Source organism: Artemia franciscana, chromosome 13 (genome assembly GCF_032884065.1).
Source record: "Artemia franciscana chromosome 13, ASM3288406v1, whole genome shotgun sequence".
Classification (NCBI taxonomy): domain Eukaryota; kingdom Metazoa; phylum Arthropoda; class Branchiopoda; order Anostraca; family Artemiidae; genus Artemia; species Artemia franciscana.
The window spans coordinates 42,457,010-42,473,148 of record NC_088875.1 but is presented as its reverse complement, the minus strand read 5'-3'; the positions used below and the strand labels follow the sequence as shown (position 1 = coordinate 42,473,148).

Below are 16,139 nucleotides of genomic sequence, written 5' to 3'. Positions count from 1 at the left end.
ACAAAATTGCGATCGCTATGTGTCACTTGGTAAATACCAAGTGTCACAAAAATAATAATTAAACATTATTCCATCATCTTTCTTTACATAGGCACCGCTTTTGCGCTGCTTACAATGTAGTTTTATAACAATATATGCTAGTGCCTATATTGTTTTTTAACATACCAGACATATTTAATTGACAAACAATAGCTTCCTTTTGTTTCACGAAAACAATAATTAAGTACTTTCCTTTCTACTGCTGCTTATATTCTACTCACCTTTCTGGCCAGTTGAGTCCTATGTTGTGATCTATCTATCAAATTGCTTTTACAGACGAAAAAGATTTTTAAATTTACCATTACGTGTAATAATGAAAAATACAATTAAATTTATATAGGGTAATTCTCTCAGCTATATTGATCGCAATAGAGATAGCTCTTATAACCCATCTCTTATTTTCCTCTTTTAATAAGTGATTTTCAAATTCTAATTCCAAGCTTTCCGCCTTATTTAATATTGTCCATCTCTGAGTTCACTTTGTACACCTGAACATGACACTCATAATCTTCTAAAACTTACCATTGCACACAAAATTACAGTTAAATTGCACAAAATATAACTTTATATTAGAAGTACTTAATTATACTATTCCTTCTTAACTGACACAATCAGGCTCAAAAGCATCTATCAAATTTTGCAAGTCTTCATTAATTATATAGTTCAATATTTTTTCAGCACATTCATATGGTAACTCAGGATAGCCGTTTAAGAGAGAATTGAAACATCTATTGGCCGGTTCAAGTAACTTATTCCTTTCCATACCCTTCCTGAATTGATTTTTTAGTATGCTTGCATATGATGGAAATTGAGTTTCAAATCTTACTGTTTTTGAAATTTCCACTATATTTTCATTCCTCATACATGCTGCTAAAGAACTTGTTCCTTTTACCAAAATGTCGTAAAGTGAAATATTGGAATTGGCAATTTTCTCATTCCTCATTTTAGCTAGTTCTCTCAAATAATGATCCTGAGTTTCCCTCTCATCTTCAATATCTAAATCGAAATTGTTCAGTACCATTTCGCCATACCATTGTATATTATTTTCGCTTACATATAAATATGCCGTTTTCATTTTAGCTATGAGGCAAACAATAAGTTTACCAATTGATTCCCCCAAATAGGGATCCATTTCAGCAAGAGCTGTACAACCATTTTTACTCATAATGTTTATGTCAGACCCATGTTCTAGAAGCTCTTCAACAACTTCATTACACCCATTATAACAAGCATAGTGAAGGGCTGTTCTGCCATCATTATCTTGAGAGTTAACTCTGGCACCATCTTTTAGCAACAGTTTTATAATGTACCTGTGAATGTCAGGATCGCGGACATAATTACTATGACAAGCATAATGAAGTGCTGTTTTCCCATCCTTGTCTCTAGAGTTAAGTCTGGCACCATGTTTTAGCAACAGTTTAATAATGTACCCGTGAGTATCAGGAACACAAACATATTTACTATGACAAGCATAATGAAGTGCTGTTTTCCCATCCTTGTCTCTAGAGTTAATTCTGGCACCATATTTTAGCAACAGTTTTACCATATTTCCTTGATGATTTTTAGCCGCAATGTGGAGCACAGAAATTCCATCGTTTTTCTTCACATTTACATTAGCTCCTTTATCCAGAAGCATTGTGCAAATTTCTACATTTCCTGTTAGAGAAGAGAGCCATAGAGGCATGTCTCCATTTTTTGTTCCTAGGTTAACATTTGCATTATATTCCAAAATCGTTTCAACAACTTTTACATTTTGTCTTTGAATGGCGAAATGAAGAGCTGTTTCACCCTTTATAGTTTGACCGTCAACATCCGCACCATATTTTAGCAACAGTTTTACAATGTTCCCATGACGATTTTGAGTTGCAATGTGGAGCGCAGAAATTTCATCGTTTTTCTTCACATTTACATTAGCTCCTTTATCCAGTAGCATTGTGCAAATTTCTAAATTTCCTGTAAGAGTACAGAGCCACAGAGGCATCTCTCCATTTTTTGTTTCTAGGTTAAGATTTGCATTATATTCCAAAATCGTTTCAACAACTTTTACATTTTGTTTTTGAATAGCAAAATGAAGAGCTGTTTCGCCCCTTTATAGTTTGAGCGTCAACATCAGCGCCTCTGTTTAGAAGCAGTTTAGCTATTGCGTCCTTGGTAGCATAAATATCGGAGTTTTCCCATTTTCATCTCGGGCATTTATATCAGCTTCATTGCTTATCAATAAATTAGCCACTTCTTCCTGTTTATTTATAACTGCAATATGTAAGGGTGTTAAACCTTTTCCGTTCCTGCTACGACCAAGTATCGTATTAACATTAGCACCATACTTTAAAAAGTCTTCAACGATCTTGACATATCCTTTTTCAACAGCAGACTGCAACAACTCTTTGTTATTTGCATCTTCGGGGTTTATACTAAAACCATATTCTAGGAGAACCTCAACAACCTCTTTAAACTCGCATAGGACTGCAATTTTAAGAGATTCTCTGTTGCTTTGATTATTAATATCTGGGCTATACTTCAAAATATTCAGAATAGTCGGTAAACTTCTGTTTTCAACAGCGAGGCATAGTGCAGTTTTGCCATTTTTATCCTGATTGTCAACTTTAGCTCCATACCGTAAAAGTAGTTCAACAATGGTTTCTTTTCCCCTAGAAACAGCAATATGAAGAGGGGTATTGCTATCTCCCCCTTTAGCATCAACATTAGCACCTTGATCTAAAAGCAGCTGAACAACTTCTGTACAACCGTCTTCAGCAGCGCAGTGCAATGGTGTATATCCTTTGCGCCATGTACAAATAAAACATATCTTTCCGATCATCCTTTTGAGTAAGAGAGCCCAAACGAATTCATAGCTCGCTTACTCTTTCCAGTTCTCCTTTACAAAATGCACAAATTAAACTATAGTATCTTGCATGGCTACTCCACTCCTCTTCAACAATTTTTGGAGTATTAGAGGTTAAAACTTCGGCCCTTGAATTAAATCCTCTTTTTCAAATGAACTTTGTTAATTCCCCCTGAAAAAAATAGATTTATATTATATAATAATAATACTTATTTTAATAGCATAATATTCATGTATTACATAAATACAATATTTATATATGACTATATAAAATCTTTCTTAAAGATGTTATCGTTTAAAATCTTTCTTAATATGTCTGCTTACATGTCTGTAAATTATCGACTAGAGGCAGGGAAATAACAGGTGGTTAAAACTGTTAAGGAATAAAAACATATTTACTTATAGGTCTGTAGAACAATTTTGACGTAGGTCAAGCGTCATTTAAGAGTGATTAAACTTAGCTCAGGAATTTCAAGTCATTAAACGGACCTCTAGGAGGGGCCACAATAGCAATCCCTACCACATTTGAGAAGCAAGGAAACGTTTTAAGTGGTGACCAAAAGAGTGATACCATAATATGGCTCTCACGTTTACTTTCCAATTACACAAATAAAAAAAAAATCATATAAAGACTTCTCCAACTCAATCTTTTTAATGCTTAACTCTTTACCCCTTCTTATAAGGTTCTAATTTCTTTGGAATTCTGTATTGCAACTCTATTATTTGGAACCGAGGATCAAAGCTCAATAATCTAATTGACTAATAATAAAAAAAATCACCGGTTAAATTTTCATTATTGGTTTAATTAAAAAACAAATAAAATAACACGGTAGCCTCATTTGTACTATAACGAAAACCAAATATATTGCAACATTTCGGCTTATTTTTTTTAAATTATAAAATCATCATTTCCTGAGTACTTTCGTCATCTTGATTACCAAGGTAATTCATTATCTTATTTTTTTCAGTTGCTGTTTTGACACACTAAAAAGCCAAAAACCGTACAAAACCAATGTTGTTCCAACTGCTTAGAAGGTTTGGGAGGTTGTAGGAGTCTTATTTGTAAACCATGATTAGTCTTGTTATATTAAATTATCTTTGTTAGTATGTTGCTGTTGATGTTATTATGAGGAATACAAGAACGAATTACTCGAAATATAAATTTTGATTTACACTACTACTATTACTACTACCCGGAGCAACATATAGTTTTTCTCCGACTGGGGGGAGAGGAGGGGGCAGATGTAGATTTTAACACCCTTTAAACATCATCAATTCCTTAAATTTTACAATGTTTGCTTAGAGAGAAAGGTTAACGTATATCATGGGATAACACCAGTATGTCTTAATTACATAATTATATTGTTACCAAAGGAAGCAGAATATAATGGACTTGAAAAGAGCCTCACTCTCTCAAATATAGCCTAAAGCCCAAGCCAAATAAAATGGTAGTGGGTGTAGTTAATTGAACTTAAATATTCATGAAATATGTATTTAGCCAAAACAATTGTCGAAAAAGGGGGAAACGCCTCCAAAGAGTAAAGGAACCGTAATGATACTCTTATCGTCAGATTCAGCATATCATAAAACCCTACAATGTACGTTTCAGACCCCTGTCTTGCCAGAAGAAAGATCATAGATGCGTGTTTTTGTTTTTAGGGGTGATGGTATCGACCCAAAGATCCTAGAAGATCAGGAGAGGCTCATTCAAACGGAAATCAAAAATTTTTATTCCCTTTTTAAATGAGGACAGCTTAAAATTAGTTCATCCCAAGCAGCAAAACACCTTGATTAGCCCCCCTTCCACACCCCTCTTAGCCCTAGAATTTTGATTTAGGTGTCAAAAATGAGAACATAGCCTGACAACAAAAACTATCTATAAAGCTGTTCTTAGTCTTACACCAGCTTTAATATCAGTAACTTTCAATATACAAAAAAAAATGCCTTAAAACGTTAGCATAAAAACAAATGTATTTTTAATAGCCAAAAGTCATTGGACAGCATACAGAAATAGTGGATTGATTTAACAGTAACATTTTGGTCTTACCAGCTATAATACAAATAGTGAGTAATAAACAGTCTTAAATTGTAAGAAAAAACGTTTTAGTATTACTCGAAATGAAGATCAAATAAGCCATAATATGAACTCTAGAAATCAAGATATTTCTTTCTACACAACAGAGAATTTCAAATTATGATACAAATCCTAAAGTTAGTCTATAGTCATAATACTTTCAAGATGGCTTTATTTCTACAAACTAATCATGACATGTCCTTTTCAGAACCAAAACGTGAGTCAATTGAACTGAGCCATTGCGTAGAAGTGATATCAAATCAAACAAACAAATTAAGCAACAATCTTAAAGTATTAATTTTTTTTTACTGTAAAGCGACTTATCGGTTTCCATTTTCTGTACCAAAACTCCCATATTGTTTTGTGTTTTCAGTAAAGCACTAATTTTCTATAATTCTACAAACAGCAAAATATAACTAGTTGGTTTATTTGTACTAGTTTAATGAATATGATAAGATTTATTGCAAAAAGCCTGCAGGCCATAGCAACACAGAATACAGTCTACAAACAAAGCTCAGGAACAAGATACAATTATAGAAAAAAACAACAACAAAAAAGCGGAAAGGTTCATTATATTAATCAGAAAACACCAATCATAAACATTATTCCTCAAACATTATTACCTATGTTTAATCCCTAAACGAAGAAACTTGCACAACTGTTTAATAGCACATGTGTCCCTCTTAGTCATCTGCTCAATTAACCAGCATTCACTCCCAAGCACTCGTCCAAAACATTCATTCCGCAACTCAGACAGCTCTTCACACTTGGATACAAAATGAAATAGGTTTTCTTTCACACATCCACACATAGGGCAAAAGTAAGGGCCAGTCGCGGGGCTAAACTTTCCCAAAAATTTCCCTCTTTCACCAAAATCCAAACTATCCACTCTTACCAAAACAAATTCTTCAAATCCTCTTTATTCAACCCAAATTTGAAATAAAACTCCTCCCCCAAACAATCTTTAGCTCGAGAGTAGAATCTATAAGACATAGATTGGTCCTTGTGAGCTTCCCACTCTTGGATTAATATTTGCTAGTTTTTAATTCAAATTTAATTTAGAAGCAACACTGCCATTAACTTTTTCATTTTTTTTTCGGGGTACGGAATAATTTCAATTAATTTTAAGTTTTAATACCGTCCCTTACTTTCAGTTGAAAAAACTTATTTTTAAATTTAATTTCTGATCGTTTTTTGAATAATTCCGAGAGATCCATGCTTCACAAAATGGTTTACCCACTTTTTGAAGGTGGCCAACATCGACAGTTAGGAAAAGTAACTATTTTTCTAAAGAAGATTTTTAATCATTCCTTACGAGATCCTCAAACCCCTGTCGGGAACAACCTGCTTTTCGTTTGGCTTTAGATGGTTGGCCGACAAAAGTGATTTTAGAATATCTGCCGTCTTTCATCCATAGAACATGTCCTAACCATCTCGAATCTGGGAAAACGACTTTATCAAGTCAAATTGTGCAGCTCCCTGACACGCCTATTAATTTTCATCGTCCTAGCACGTCCAGAAGCACCAAAATCGCCAAATCACTGAACCCCTCCCCCCAACTCCTCCAAAGAGAGTGAATCCAGTACGATTCTGTCAATCACGTATCAAGGACATTTGTTTATTCTATCCACCAAGCTTCATCCCGATTCCTCCATTCCAAGTGTTTTTCCAAGATTTCCCCCTCCAACTCCCCCCAATGTCAAAAGATCTGCTCGGGATTTGAAATAAGAGCTCTGAGACATGAATTCCTTCTAAAAATCAAATTTCATTAAGATCCGATCATCTATTCGTAAGATAAAAATACCCCAATTTTCACGTTTTCCAAGAATTCCGGTTTCCCCCTCCAACTCCCCCCAATGTCACAGGATCTGGTCGGAATTTAAAATTAGAACTTTAAAGCAGAAGATCCTTCTAAATATCAAATTTCATTAAGATCTGGTCACCCTTTCGTAAGTTACAAATACCTCAACTTTCAAAATTACCCCCCCCCCAATTCCACCAAAGAGAGCAGATCCGGTCCGGTTATGTCAGTCACGTATCTTAGACAGGTTTCTATTCTTCCCATCCAGTTTCATCCTGATCTCACCGCTTTAAGTATTTTCTAAGATTTCCGGTCCCCCCAACTGCCCCCCCCCCCAATTACGCTTGATCCGGTTGAGATTTAAAATAAGGGATCTGAGTTACGAGGTCCTTCTAAATATGAAGTTTCATGAAGATCCGATCACTCCTTCGTAAGTTAAAAATACGTAATTTTTTCTTATTTTTCAGAATTAACCCCCCCCCCCCCCCCAATAGAGCGGATCCGTTCCAATTGTGTAAATCAAGTATGTAAGATTTCTGCTTATTTTTCCCACCAAGTTTTATCCCGATCCCTCCAATCTAAGCGTTTTCCATGATTTTAGGACCCCCCACCCCAAACTTCCCCCAATGTCACCAGATCCGGTCAGGATTTAAAATAAGAGCTTTGAGACACGATATCCTTCTAAATATCAAATTTCATTGAGATCCGATCACCCGTTCGTAAGTTAAAAATACCTAATTTTTTCTATTTTTCAGAATTAACCCCTCCCCCAACTACCCCAAAGAGAGCGGATCCGTTCCGGTTAGGTCAATCATGTATCTAAGACTTGTGCTTATTTTTCCCACCAAGTTTCATCCCGATCCCTCCACTCTAAGTGTTTTCCAAGTTTTAGGTTTCCCCCTCCGAGCCCCCCCCCCCCCCAGTGTCACCAGATCGAGTCGGGATTTAAAATAAGAGCTCTGAGACACGATATCCTTCTAAATATCAAATTTCATTGAGATCCAATCACCCGTTCGTAAGTTAAAAATACCTCATTTTTTCTAATTTTTCAGAAATAACCCCCCCCCCCCCAACTACCCCAAAGAGAGCGGATCGTTCCGTTTATGTCAATCATGTATCTAGGACTTGTGTTTATTTTTCCCACCAAGTTTCATCCCGATCCCTCCCCTATAAGTGTTTTCCGAGTTTTAGGTTTTCCCCTCCCAAATCGCCCCCAATGTCACCAGATCCAATTGGGATTTCAAATAAGAGCTCTAAGACACAATATCCTTCTAAATATCAAATTTCAAATTGAGATCTGATCACCCGTTTGTAAGTTAAAAATACCTCAATTTTTCTAATTTTTCAGAATTACCCCCCCCCCCCCCAACTACCCCAAAGAGAGCGGATCCGTTCCGATTATGTCAATCATGTATCTGGGACTTGTGCTTATTTTTCCCATCAAGTTTCATCCCGATCCCTCCACTCTAAGTGTTTTCCAAGATTTTAGGTTTCCCCCCCTCCAACTCCCCCCAATGTCATCAGATCTGGTCGGGATTTAAAATAAGAGCTCTGAGACACAATATCATTCCAAACATCAAATTTCATTAAGATCCCATCACCCGCTCATAAGTAAAAAATACTTCATTTTTTCTATTTTTCCCGAATTAACCGCCCCCCCCCAGATGGTCAAATCGGGAAAACGACTGTTTCTAATTTAATCTGGTCCGGTCCCTGATACGCTTGCCAAAGACAGACAGACCGACAGAATTTGCGATTGCTATGTCACTTGATTAATACCAAGTGCCATAAAAACACTTTTTCTATTCCAGAAGTTCTAATTTAAAGACTTTGATTTGAAAAAGGTTTCAGTAGCCTATATAGGAAAAACTTCTAGGAATCTAACTGTTTGATGAAATGTTTTATCTGAAAAGGGTACAAAACTCCGATTTTCTGAAATTAGAACATTTTCACCTACAAATTCGACACAACAAAAAAGTTACGTTTTCGACGCAAGTCGGAACCCAATTCGATACGTGATAAAATGTTTGGGGAACACCTGTAGGCGGAAACTGGTGTATTCGACATGTATATTCTTGTTTCTTTGTTTTCCTTCAACTTCATTTAATGTATAAAAGTATGAAACACTATTCAAAACGTAGAATTAATAAAACTAACAAAAACATTTCAAGTAGCCTATGTAGTATTTAGCATAACAAAATTGGTTAATCATAAGGAGTGCGATATTGTGACCTAGATTACAAAAATCTTGTTTTTTCCAAGTGTTGCATACATGCTACAGGAACAGGATCTCCATATCATATCTGTAATGGCCAACTTCCTGTCAGTTTAAATCGTCTAGCAAAGATTTCTTCATCGCTGACAGTGTAAATGTCACCAACATTTGGTCATTTCAAAGTTTGACCTGCAATTCTAATCCAGTTGAAAAATTTTAGTTTGGACGTTCCTTTGTCAGGAAAGTCCAGAGTCCTACTGACAAAATATGACCCCTCACTTTTTTATCGCTAAAGAAACAGGCATAGTATTCGTCAAGCTGCGGTTCAACGTCTGACCTAACAGGTGGCAGAATTTTGGAGTTGGATCGAAAAAATGATTGTGACTTGCTTTCTTCGACTATCGCCTCATTACAAACTATTTTTCCTCTTTAGGCGTTTGCTTGGAGATTTTCAAGATTGAAAAGATGTTGATAGAGCTTCCTCCTTACTGTGCCAGAAGTAGCTGCTTTCAGTGCCACACTGTCACTTGTCTTTCTCTTGTCTCGAGCTAAGCTGACAGAAACTAACGAAGAAACCAGTCTGTTCTCAAGTTTTACACGGCGTAAACTTGAGTTAGTGGCGTATAATACACAAGTGCAAAAATTATTTCCCCCTACAAAAAGAAAAACTCGAAAAAATTTGGAAAGCCTTATTTTACACGGCAGGAGAAGTATTTTCCGTGAGGGTATTGTCCAGGGGGAGGGGGATTTCCGCGGGGGTTAAACACCTAGAACCGAAATTACTATTTAAGATTATTAGAAATTAAGACACCAAGGAGTTTAACATGTTTCACTAGCATTTCAGAAGGGATAGGGTCTAGGAAAACGTGAGTGTATTTCAAGAAATTTAAAAAGTTTATTGTCATTATATTTGATTTAATAGATTTTATTTTCATGTGTAGATTCTTAGATTCATCCAAAACATAGGTTAGGATTTGAGGGGTCATATATGATATTCCTATGACACGGTTCTAGAAGTTCAGCCCCCACCCTGAAAAAAAGGGTTTTACAAATTTGAGAATTTTATTTATGTATTTTTTAGTTTCATTGATAAGTACTAAGGAAAGGGAAAAATTACTTCCATGTAAACCTCTGCAATTTTGGGCAGTATCGGGCACCTATAAATTCAACAGTTATAGTTTCGTCAGTGGACCTTGGAATTTCGACACCAATTATTTCTCATCTGTTTTACATGTTCAGTGAAGTTTCGACAGTCACCTATATTTTGACAGGGCCTGTTGCTGTCTATTGAAAATTTCGACAAGGTCAATAGAATATATTCGCAAAAGAAATAAATCCATTTAGGGAAGCCATTATCTATGTTTGAATTCAGCTGTAGGAACATTTTTAGTGCGCCTGGTATTCCAATCAATCAAACAAGAATTTTCGGTACTTGCAGCCTGGTTTCGACAATGTAATATGTGTTGCCATTTCTAGCAAATTCTTATGAAGAAAAAGCTAATGTGGCTAGAATTCAGATAAGATCATATGTACATTGATGCATTGGTGCTAATTCCAACTTATTTTTTGCAATAAATAACCAAGTGACAACAGTTTGAATATTACATACCTATAAAATTGTCAGGAGCTTCTTTCTCGTCAAAAAAAAGAAATTGACTGAAAAGAATGTTTTGTTTTTTTCTTTTCTGGGTGTACCAGATATAGTGTTAACGTTTCTATTCGTTGAAATGCAAAAACGGCTTCAAGAGATGGCACTCCAAGTCACTGCTAAGCAGTTATTCCGTTTTGAAGGAAAATTTCGACAGTGGTTCCAAAATTGCACTGTCGAATCATCGGTACCTTTACCCTAGCTTCCAATATTTTAATCTTGGTTTGAACTTATTTTCCGACCCTACCTAACTATTTGCAACTGCGAAAAAACACTCTGAGCCTTGGCTAATCTACTTTTAACATCCTCACTGCACCAAACATCTTCATTGAATACTACTACACCTACCTAAGTAAGTTAACCTATCCACTTGATCGATTTTATCGTTGCCCAATACTCCCTCTTCAACTCCACTTGTTCCTAGTCTTAGCGGCTAAGCCTTCTTAACAATAATTTTAAAACATATTATTATACCCTAAACTCTCAAAAGTTGATCGGCTTTATTGGTTAATTATTTCTAAAATGTTATTCAAAACTTCAGATAGAACAAGAGCAAAGAGCTCATATGGCACTTGTGACGAGGTTGGAAGAGCTAAGAGCTTCTTATCAAAGAGAATATCAAATATCTTAATGAAAAATCCAATTTCATTAAGATCCGATAACCCCTTCTTAAGTCAAAAATACCACGTTTTTCTAATTTTTCAGAACTAACCGTCTCCCCCCCCCCAGATGGTCAAATCGGGGAAGCGACTAATTCTAATTTAATCTGGTCGGGTCCCTGATATGCCAGTCAACTTTCAGTGATCGCTATATTGATCACGTATCTAGTTTCAGAACTTCTTCGTGTAAAAATTATGATGGTCCAGGATTCGAACTTGAGACCTCTCGCACCCTAAGCGAGAACATCACCCCTATACCACAAGCCAAACTTATGAGAACACTCGTATGTTTTATCGGCAAATAAAACTCTCCTCAAATATCTTATTCGCTAAATCCCCCCAGATGGTGGAATCAGGGAAAAGACTATTTATAATTTAATCTAGCATGGTCCCTGATACGCCTGCCAGCTTCATCGCCCTAACTCATCTGGAAGTGCCCAAACTAGCAAATCCCCCCAACTCCCCTAAAGAGAGCAGATCCAGTCCGGATGTTAGTAACGTATCTAGGACATGTGCCAATTCTTCCCATCAATTTTCATTCCGATTTCTACACTAAGTGTTTTCCAAGATTTCCGGTTTCCCCCTCCAACTCCCCCAAATGTCAACAGATCCAGTCGGGATTTAAAATAACAGCTCTGAGGCACAAGATCCTTCTAAACATCAATTTTCATTAAGATCTGATCACCTGTTCGTAAATTAAAAATACACTTTTTCTAATTTTTCAGAATTTAACCCCTCCCATAACTCCCCCAAAAAGAGCCAATCCAGTCTGGTTATGTCAATCACGTATCTAGGACCTATGCTTATTCTTCCCACTAAGTATCATCACGATATCTCCACTCTAAGCGTCAGTCCTAACAAATCACCATCAAATCCCCATTTTTCAGTTAGTAGTAAATACGTATCTGATTTAGATCGAGTATCCAAACGAGATGGTATATTCTCTATACTTCAGCTTAATGTTCAGGGTCTTTGCTCTTCGTTTGATGAGTTGAAAAAAATAGTGCGTAGTGGCCACCCTGACTTCATTGGTCTTTGTGAGACTTTCCTTGATTCAAAAAACGAATCTATATTGCATGTACAAGATGGGTACAAGATGGAATATTTGAATCGAAGTAGGATGGCTAAAGGTGGCCTTGCTGTTTATGTTTCGGAATGTCTTCCGTACTCTGTTAGACATGACTTGTCAAGAAATGAAGAAGGAATTTTTGAATCCATATTTATTGAGATTAAAACCCAAGCAAAAGCTTTGATTGTTGGTAATATATACCGGTCTCCTAGTGGGTCTGTTACCTCTTTCCTTCAGATTCTTGATGAGGTCTTGGAAATAATCCAACTTCATTCATGTGAACTTGTAATTATGGGCGACTTCAACCTTAATTTGTTTGACCGGAGGTCATCCTCGTCCTTGGATTTTCTTTCGACAATGCTCGCTTGTGGAACACTGCCTTCTGCATGCATTCCAACTCGCATAACTAACACTACCGCTTCTTTGGTTGATAATATTTTTTCATCTTTGACATTGGTACGAAATTCTATATTGATGAGTGATATCTTAGACCATTTTCCTGTTTTTTCCATGTATGATTTTTCCGATTCGTTGCCAAGGAGGAGCCAAGAAGCTGGTTTCTCCTCTTTAAAATTTAATGATCAGGACTTGCATATTCTTAGGTCACGGTTGGCAGGTCGTTCGTGGAGTATTTCTGAAAATGGGTCTGACATAGATTCTTTGTTTAATTCGTTTTATGATTCTTTGAAAGAAGTTATCTTTGATACATGTAATGCACCACAGTCGAATCCAGCATCGAAAAGAACAACCCCTTCGAATCCTTGGATGACCCCTGGACTCCTTAAAAGTTGGAGGAAGAAAAATTATCTTTGGAAGGCTTACAGATGCTCTAAGCCATTTTCGCGTGATTCTCGGCTTCAACTTTTCAAAGCTTATACAAGAGTTTACAATTCGCTTTGCCGAAGGGCTAAATCGTTATTTTATCACAGAAAGTTCTCTGCGTGCGGTAAAGACATTAGGAAGACATGGCAAGTAATCAATTCTGTTATCGGGCCATCTTTTCTGCCTCCTTCTGTCCTTTCAAGTGTTGTGATTGACGGGAAAAATGTAGAGGGTGAGCTAAAAGTTCAAGATGCGTTTACTTCCTATTTTGCTAATATTGGCAAAACTACAGCCTCTTCTGTAAGTCCTTCTTCTTCTCTACCTGATTTTAGGTCTTATCTAGGACCACCTTGTCCTAAATCAATGGCATTGGAACCTGTCTCTGAAGCTGAAATAGCCAGAATTGTCAATTGTTTGAGGGGTTCTTGATCTTCTGGCCCAGACCGTATTCCGACTAAGGTTGTCAAGTTCATTCTTCCTGTCATTGTGTGTGCCCTCACGAGAATTGTCAATCTTTCTTTTGAAAATGGTGTCTTCCCAAGTGCTCTAAAGCGTGCTCGTGTTATCATCCTTTTTAAAGGTGGATCAAGGAATGATCCTGCAAATTATCGTCCCATATCTCTTTTATCAGTGTTTAGTAAAATTTTTGAAAAAGCTATGCTTTCTCGACTTCTTGATTTTCTTAATTCTAAATACTTTTTTCATGATTTTTAGTTTCGTTTTAGGGCGAAACATTCAACTGAGCATGCATGTGCAACTCTCTTGAATTATTTAAATTCAGCTCTTGACTCTGGTTTGATACCTACTGCTCTTTTTCTTGATGTTCGAAAAGCGTTTGACTCATTAACACACAAGATTCTTCTTCTGAAAATGTCCCATATTGGTATAAGAGGGAATGCTTATTCATGGTTTCTATCATATTTATCTGGTCGAGTCATCTCGGTTCATCCGGACTTTTCTAATCCTTCTGGAATAGAGTCTGGTGTTCCACAAGGATCTGTCATTGGGCCGATACTCTTTTTAATCTACGTCAATGACCTTATTAATGCGGTTAAAAATTTAAAACCTACCATTTGCTGTCGTCTTTATCAACCAGTATCCGTCACTAGCTGTGACAAGAGTTTGTCCTTACCGGATACACTTATTGCTTTTGCTGATGACATTACTCTTGGCACAACTGGTAGAACTGAGTCTGATCTTCGTTCAAGGATGATAGCCCTTTTTGAAAGAGTGATCCAGTGGTTTGATGTAAATTATCTTGCCTTAAATGTCGAAAAGTCATGTTTTCTCATTTTCTCCAGAGTCTCAAAGGCTTGCCCTGATTTAAATGAAATAAATTTATCAAGAGGTTCTCTAAGTAGACCTAAGGATCGTTATGTTCGATTCCTAGGCATCTTGCTTGGCGAAAATCTTTCGTTCAAGCATCATATTGACCTGATTAAAATGAAAGTCTCCAGGAGTCTCGGAATCCTTAGAAAGCTCAAATATATATTTCCAGGGTCGATTCTTAGACTCTTGTTCTGCAGCCTAGTTCAGTCTTATGTTTCATATTGTTCTGTTATTTGGATGTCAACTTTTCACTCGTCTCTGAAGCCACTTTCAAAACTTTATGATAAAGCAAGGACTCTTATTCAGGAAACTAACCGTTTTTCACTTAAACCCTTGCTTGATTTGAAATCTCTCTATTTTCTGTCTTGTTCTTCTTTCGTTTTTTAACAGTTGCAAGGCCATCTTCCTACTATTCTATGCAATAATATATATTTTGTTTCTGATCAATCGACTTATCATCTCCGCCCTTCCAATAATTTACAGGTTCTTCACACTCCATCAGTGAGGTCTAACTTCAACCCTCTGACAGCTTGCAACAGGATCTGGAACACGCTCCCAGAGTTCGTACGACACTGCCACTCGTTTGGTATGTTCAAAAATTATGTTAGAGATTTTCTAGCTAGTAAATAATTTTGTTTGTTTGTTGTTTTTTGTTTTGTTTTTTTTGTTGCTTTTTTTGTCTCTTTATTTTTTATTCCGGTTTCCCTTGGAGTTGATGTCTCTGGATTGAGTTGGATATTTAATTGAGTTGGTGAAATCATGTGCTACCCCCCTGCCTAGCTTGTCATTTTTTGGAGATTACTAAGGTGGGCGACTCAATTTTGTTTTTTGGTTTTTGTTTATATTTTTTTGTTGTTGGTATTTTTTTCTCCCCTGTTCTTTCCCGGCCATGGAGCCTTATGGGGGAGATTGTCTTGAAGTAATTTTTTGTTTATGGATTTTAATGTTAAATAAAGAACTCAGAAAAGAACTCAGAAATTAAAAATACCTCATTTTTTCTAATTTTTCCAAATTACCTCCCCCCCCCCCAACTCCCCCAAAGAGAGCGGTTATGTTAGCGGTCCATTCCGGTTATGTCAATCACGTATCTATAACTTGTCCTTATTTGTCTCACCAAATTTCATCCCGATCTCTCCACTCTAAGCGTTTTCCAAGATTTCCGTTTTCCCCCTCCAACTCCCCCAATGTCACCAGATCCTGTCAAAATTTAAAATAGGAGCTCTGGACACGATACTCTTCTAAATATCAAATTACCCATTCGTAAGTTCAAAATATCTAATTTTTTCTATTTTTCCGAATTAACCGTCCCACCCCCCACTCCTCCCCAGATGGTTGAATCGGGGAAAAAACTATTTCTAATTTAATCAGATCTAGTCTCTGATACACCTACCAAATTTCATTGTCCTATCTTATCTGGAAGTACCCAAACTAGCAAAACCGGGATAGACAGACCAACAAAAATTGCAATCGCTTTATGACACTTGGTAAATATCAAGTGACATAAAAACCAAAAATCCAATTAAAAAAGACAACAGATAAAATAAGAATTAATAGAATTTTTTATCCATTATTAGGTTGCTCTATCAAACATCTGTCAATGCTGTTGCTTATATTGGTCTAATAGTCGTTCCTGTTGCTCTT

The 16,139-nt window shown here is 36.4% G+C and overlaps 2 protein-coding genes across 2 annotated transcripts; both read right to left on the bottom strand.

The window, feature by feature from the left end:
* Positions 1 to 637: 637 nt before the first annotated feature.
* Positions 638 to 2,020, bottom strand: LOC136034328 (putative ankyrin repeat protein RF_0381). Its single transcript, XM_065715461.1, has one exon. The coding sequence runs from the start codon at positions 2,018 to 2,020 to the stop codon at positions 638 to 640; it is 1,383 nt and encodes a 460-aa protein (XP_065571533.1).
* A 156-nt stretch (positions 2,021 to 2,176) lies between these two features.
* Positions 2,177 to 2,857, bottom strand: LOC136034327 (ankyrin repeat domain-containing protein 65-like). Its single transcript, XM_065715460.1, has one exon. The coding sequence runs from the start codon at positions 2,855 to 2,857 to the stop codon at positions 2,177 to 2,179; it is 681 nt and encodes a 226-aa protein (XP_065571532.1).
* Between the last annotated feature and the right edge of the window lie 13,282 nt (positions 2,858 to 16,139).

What these genes read in the sequence shown, in the direction of transcription:
- LOC136034328 (XM_065715461.1), bottom strand. Translation starts at nt 2,020, where the DNA reads ATGCCTCTGTGGCTCTGTACTCTTACAGGAAATTTAGAAATTTGCACA.
- LOC136034327 (XM_065715460.1), bottom strand. Translation starts at nt 2,857, where the DNA reads ATGATCGGAAAGATATGTTTTATTTGTACATGGCGCAAAGGATATACA.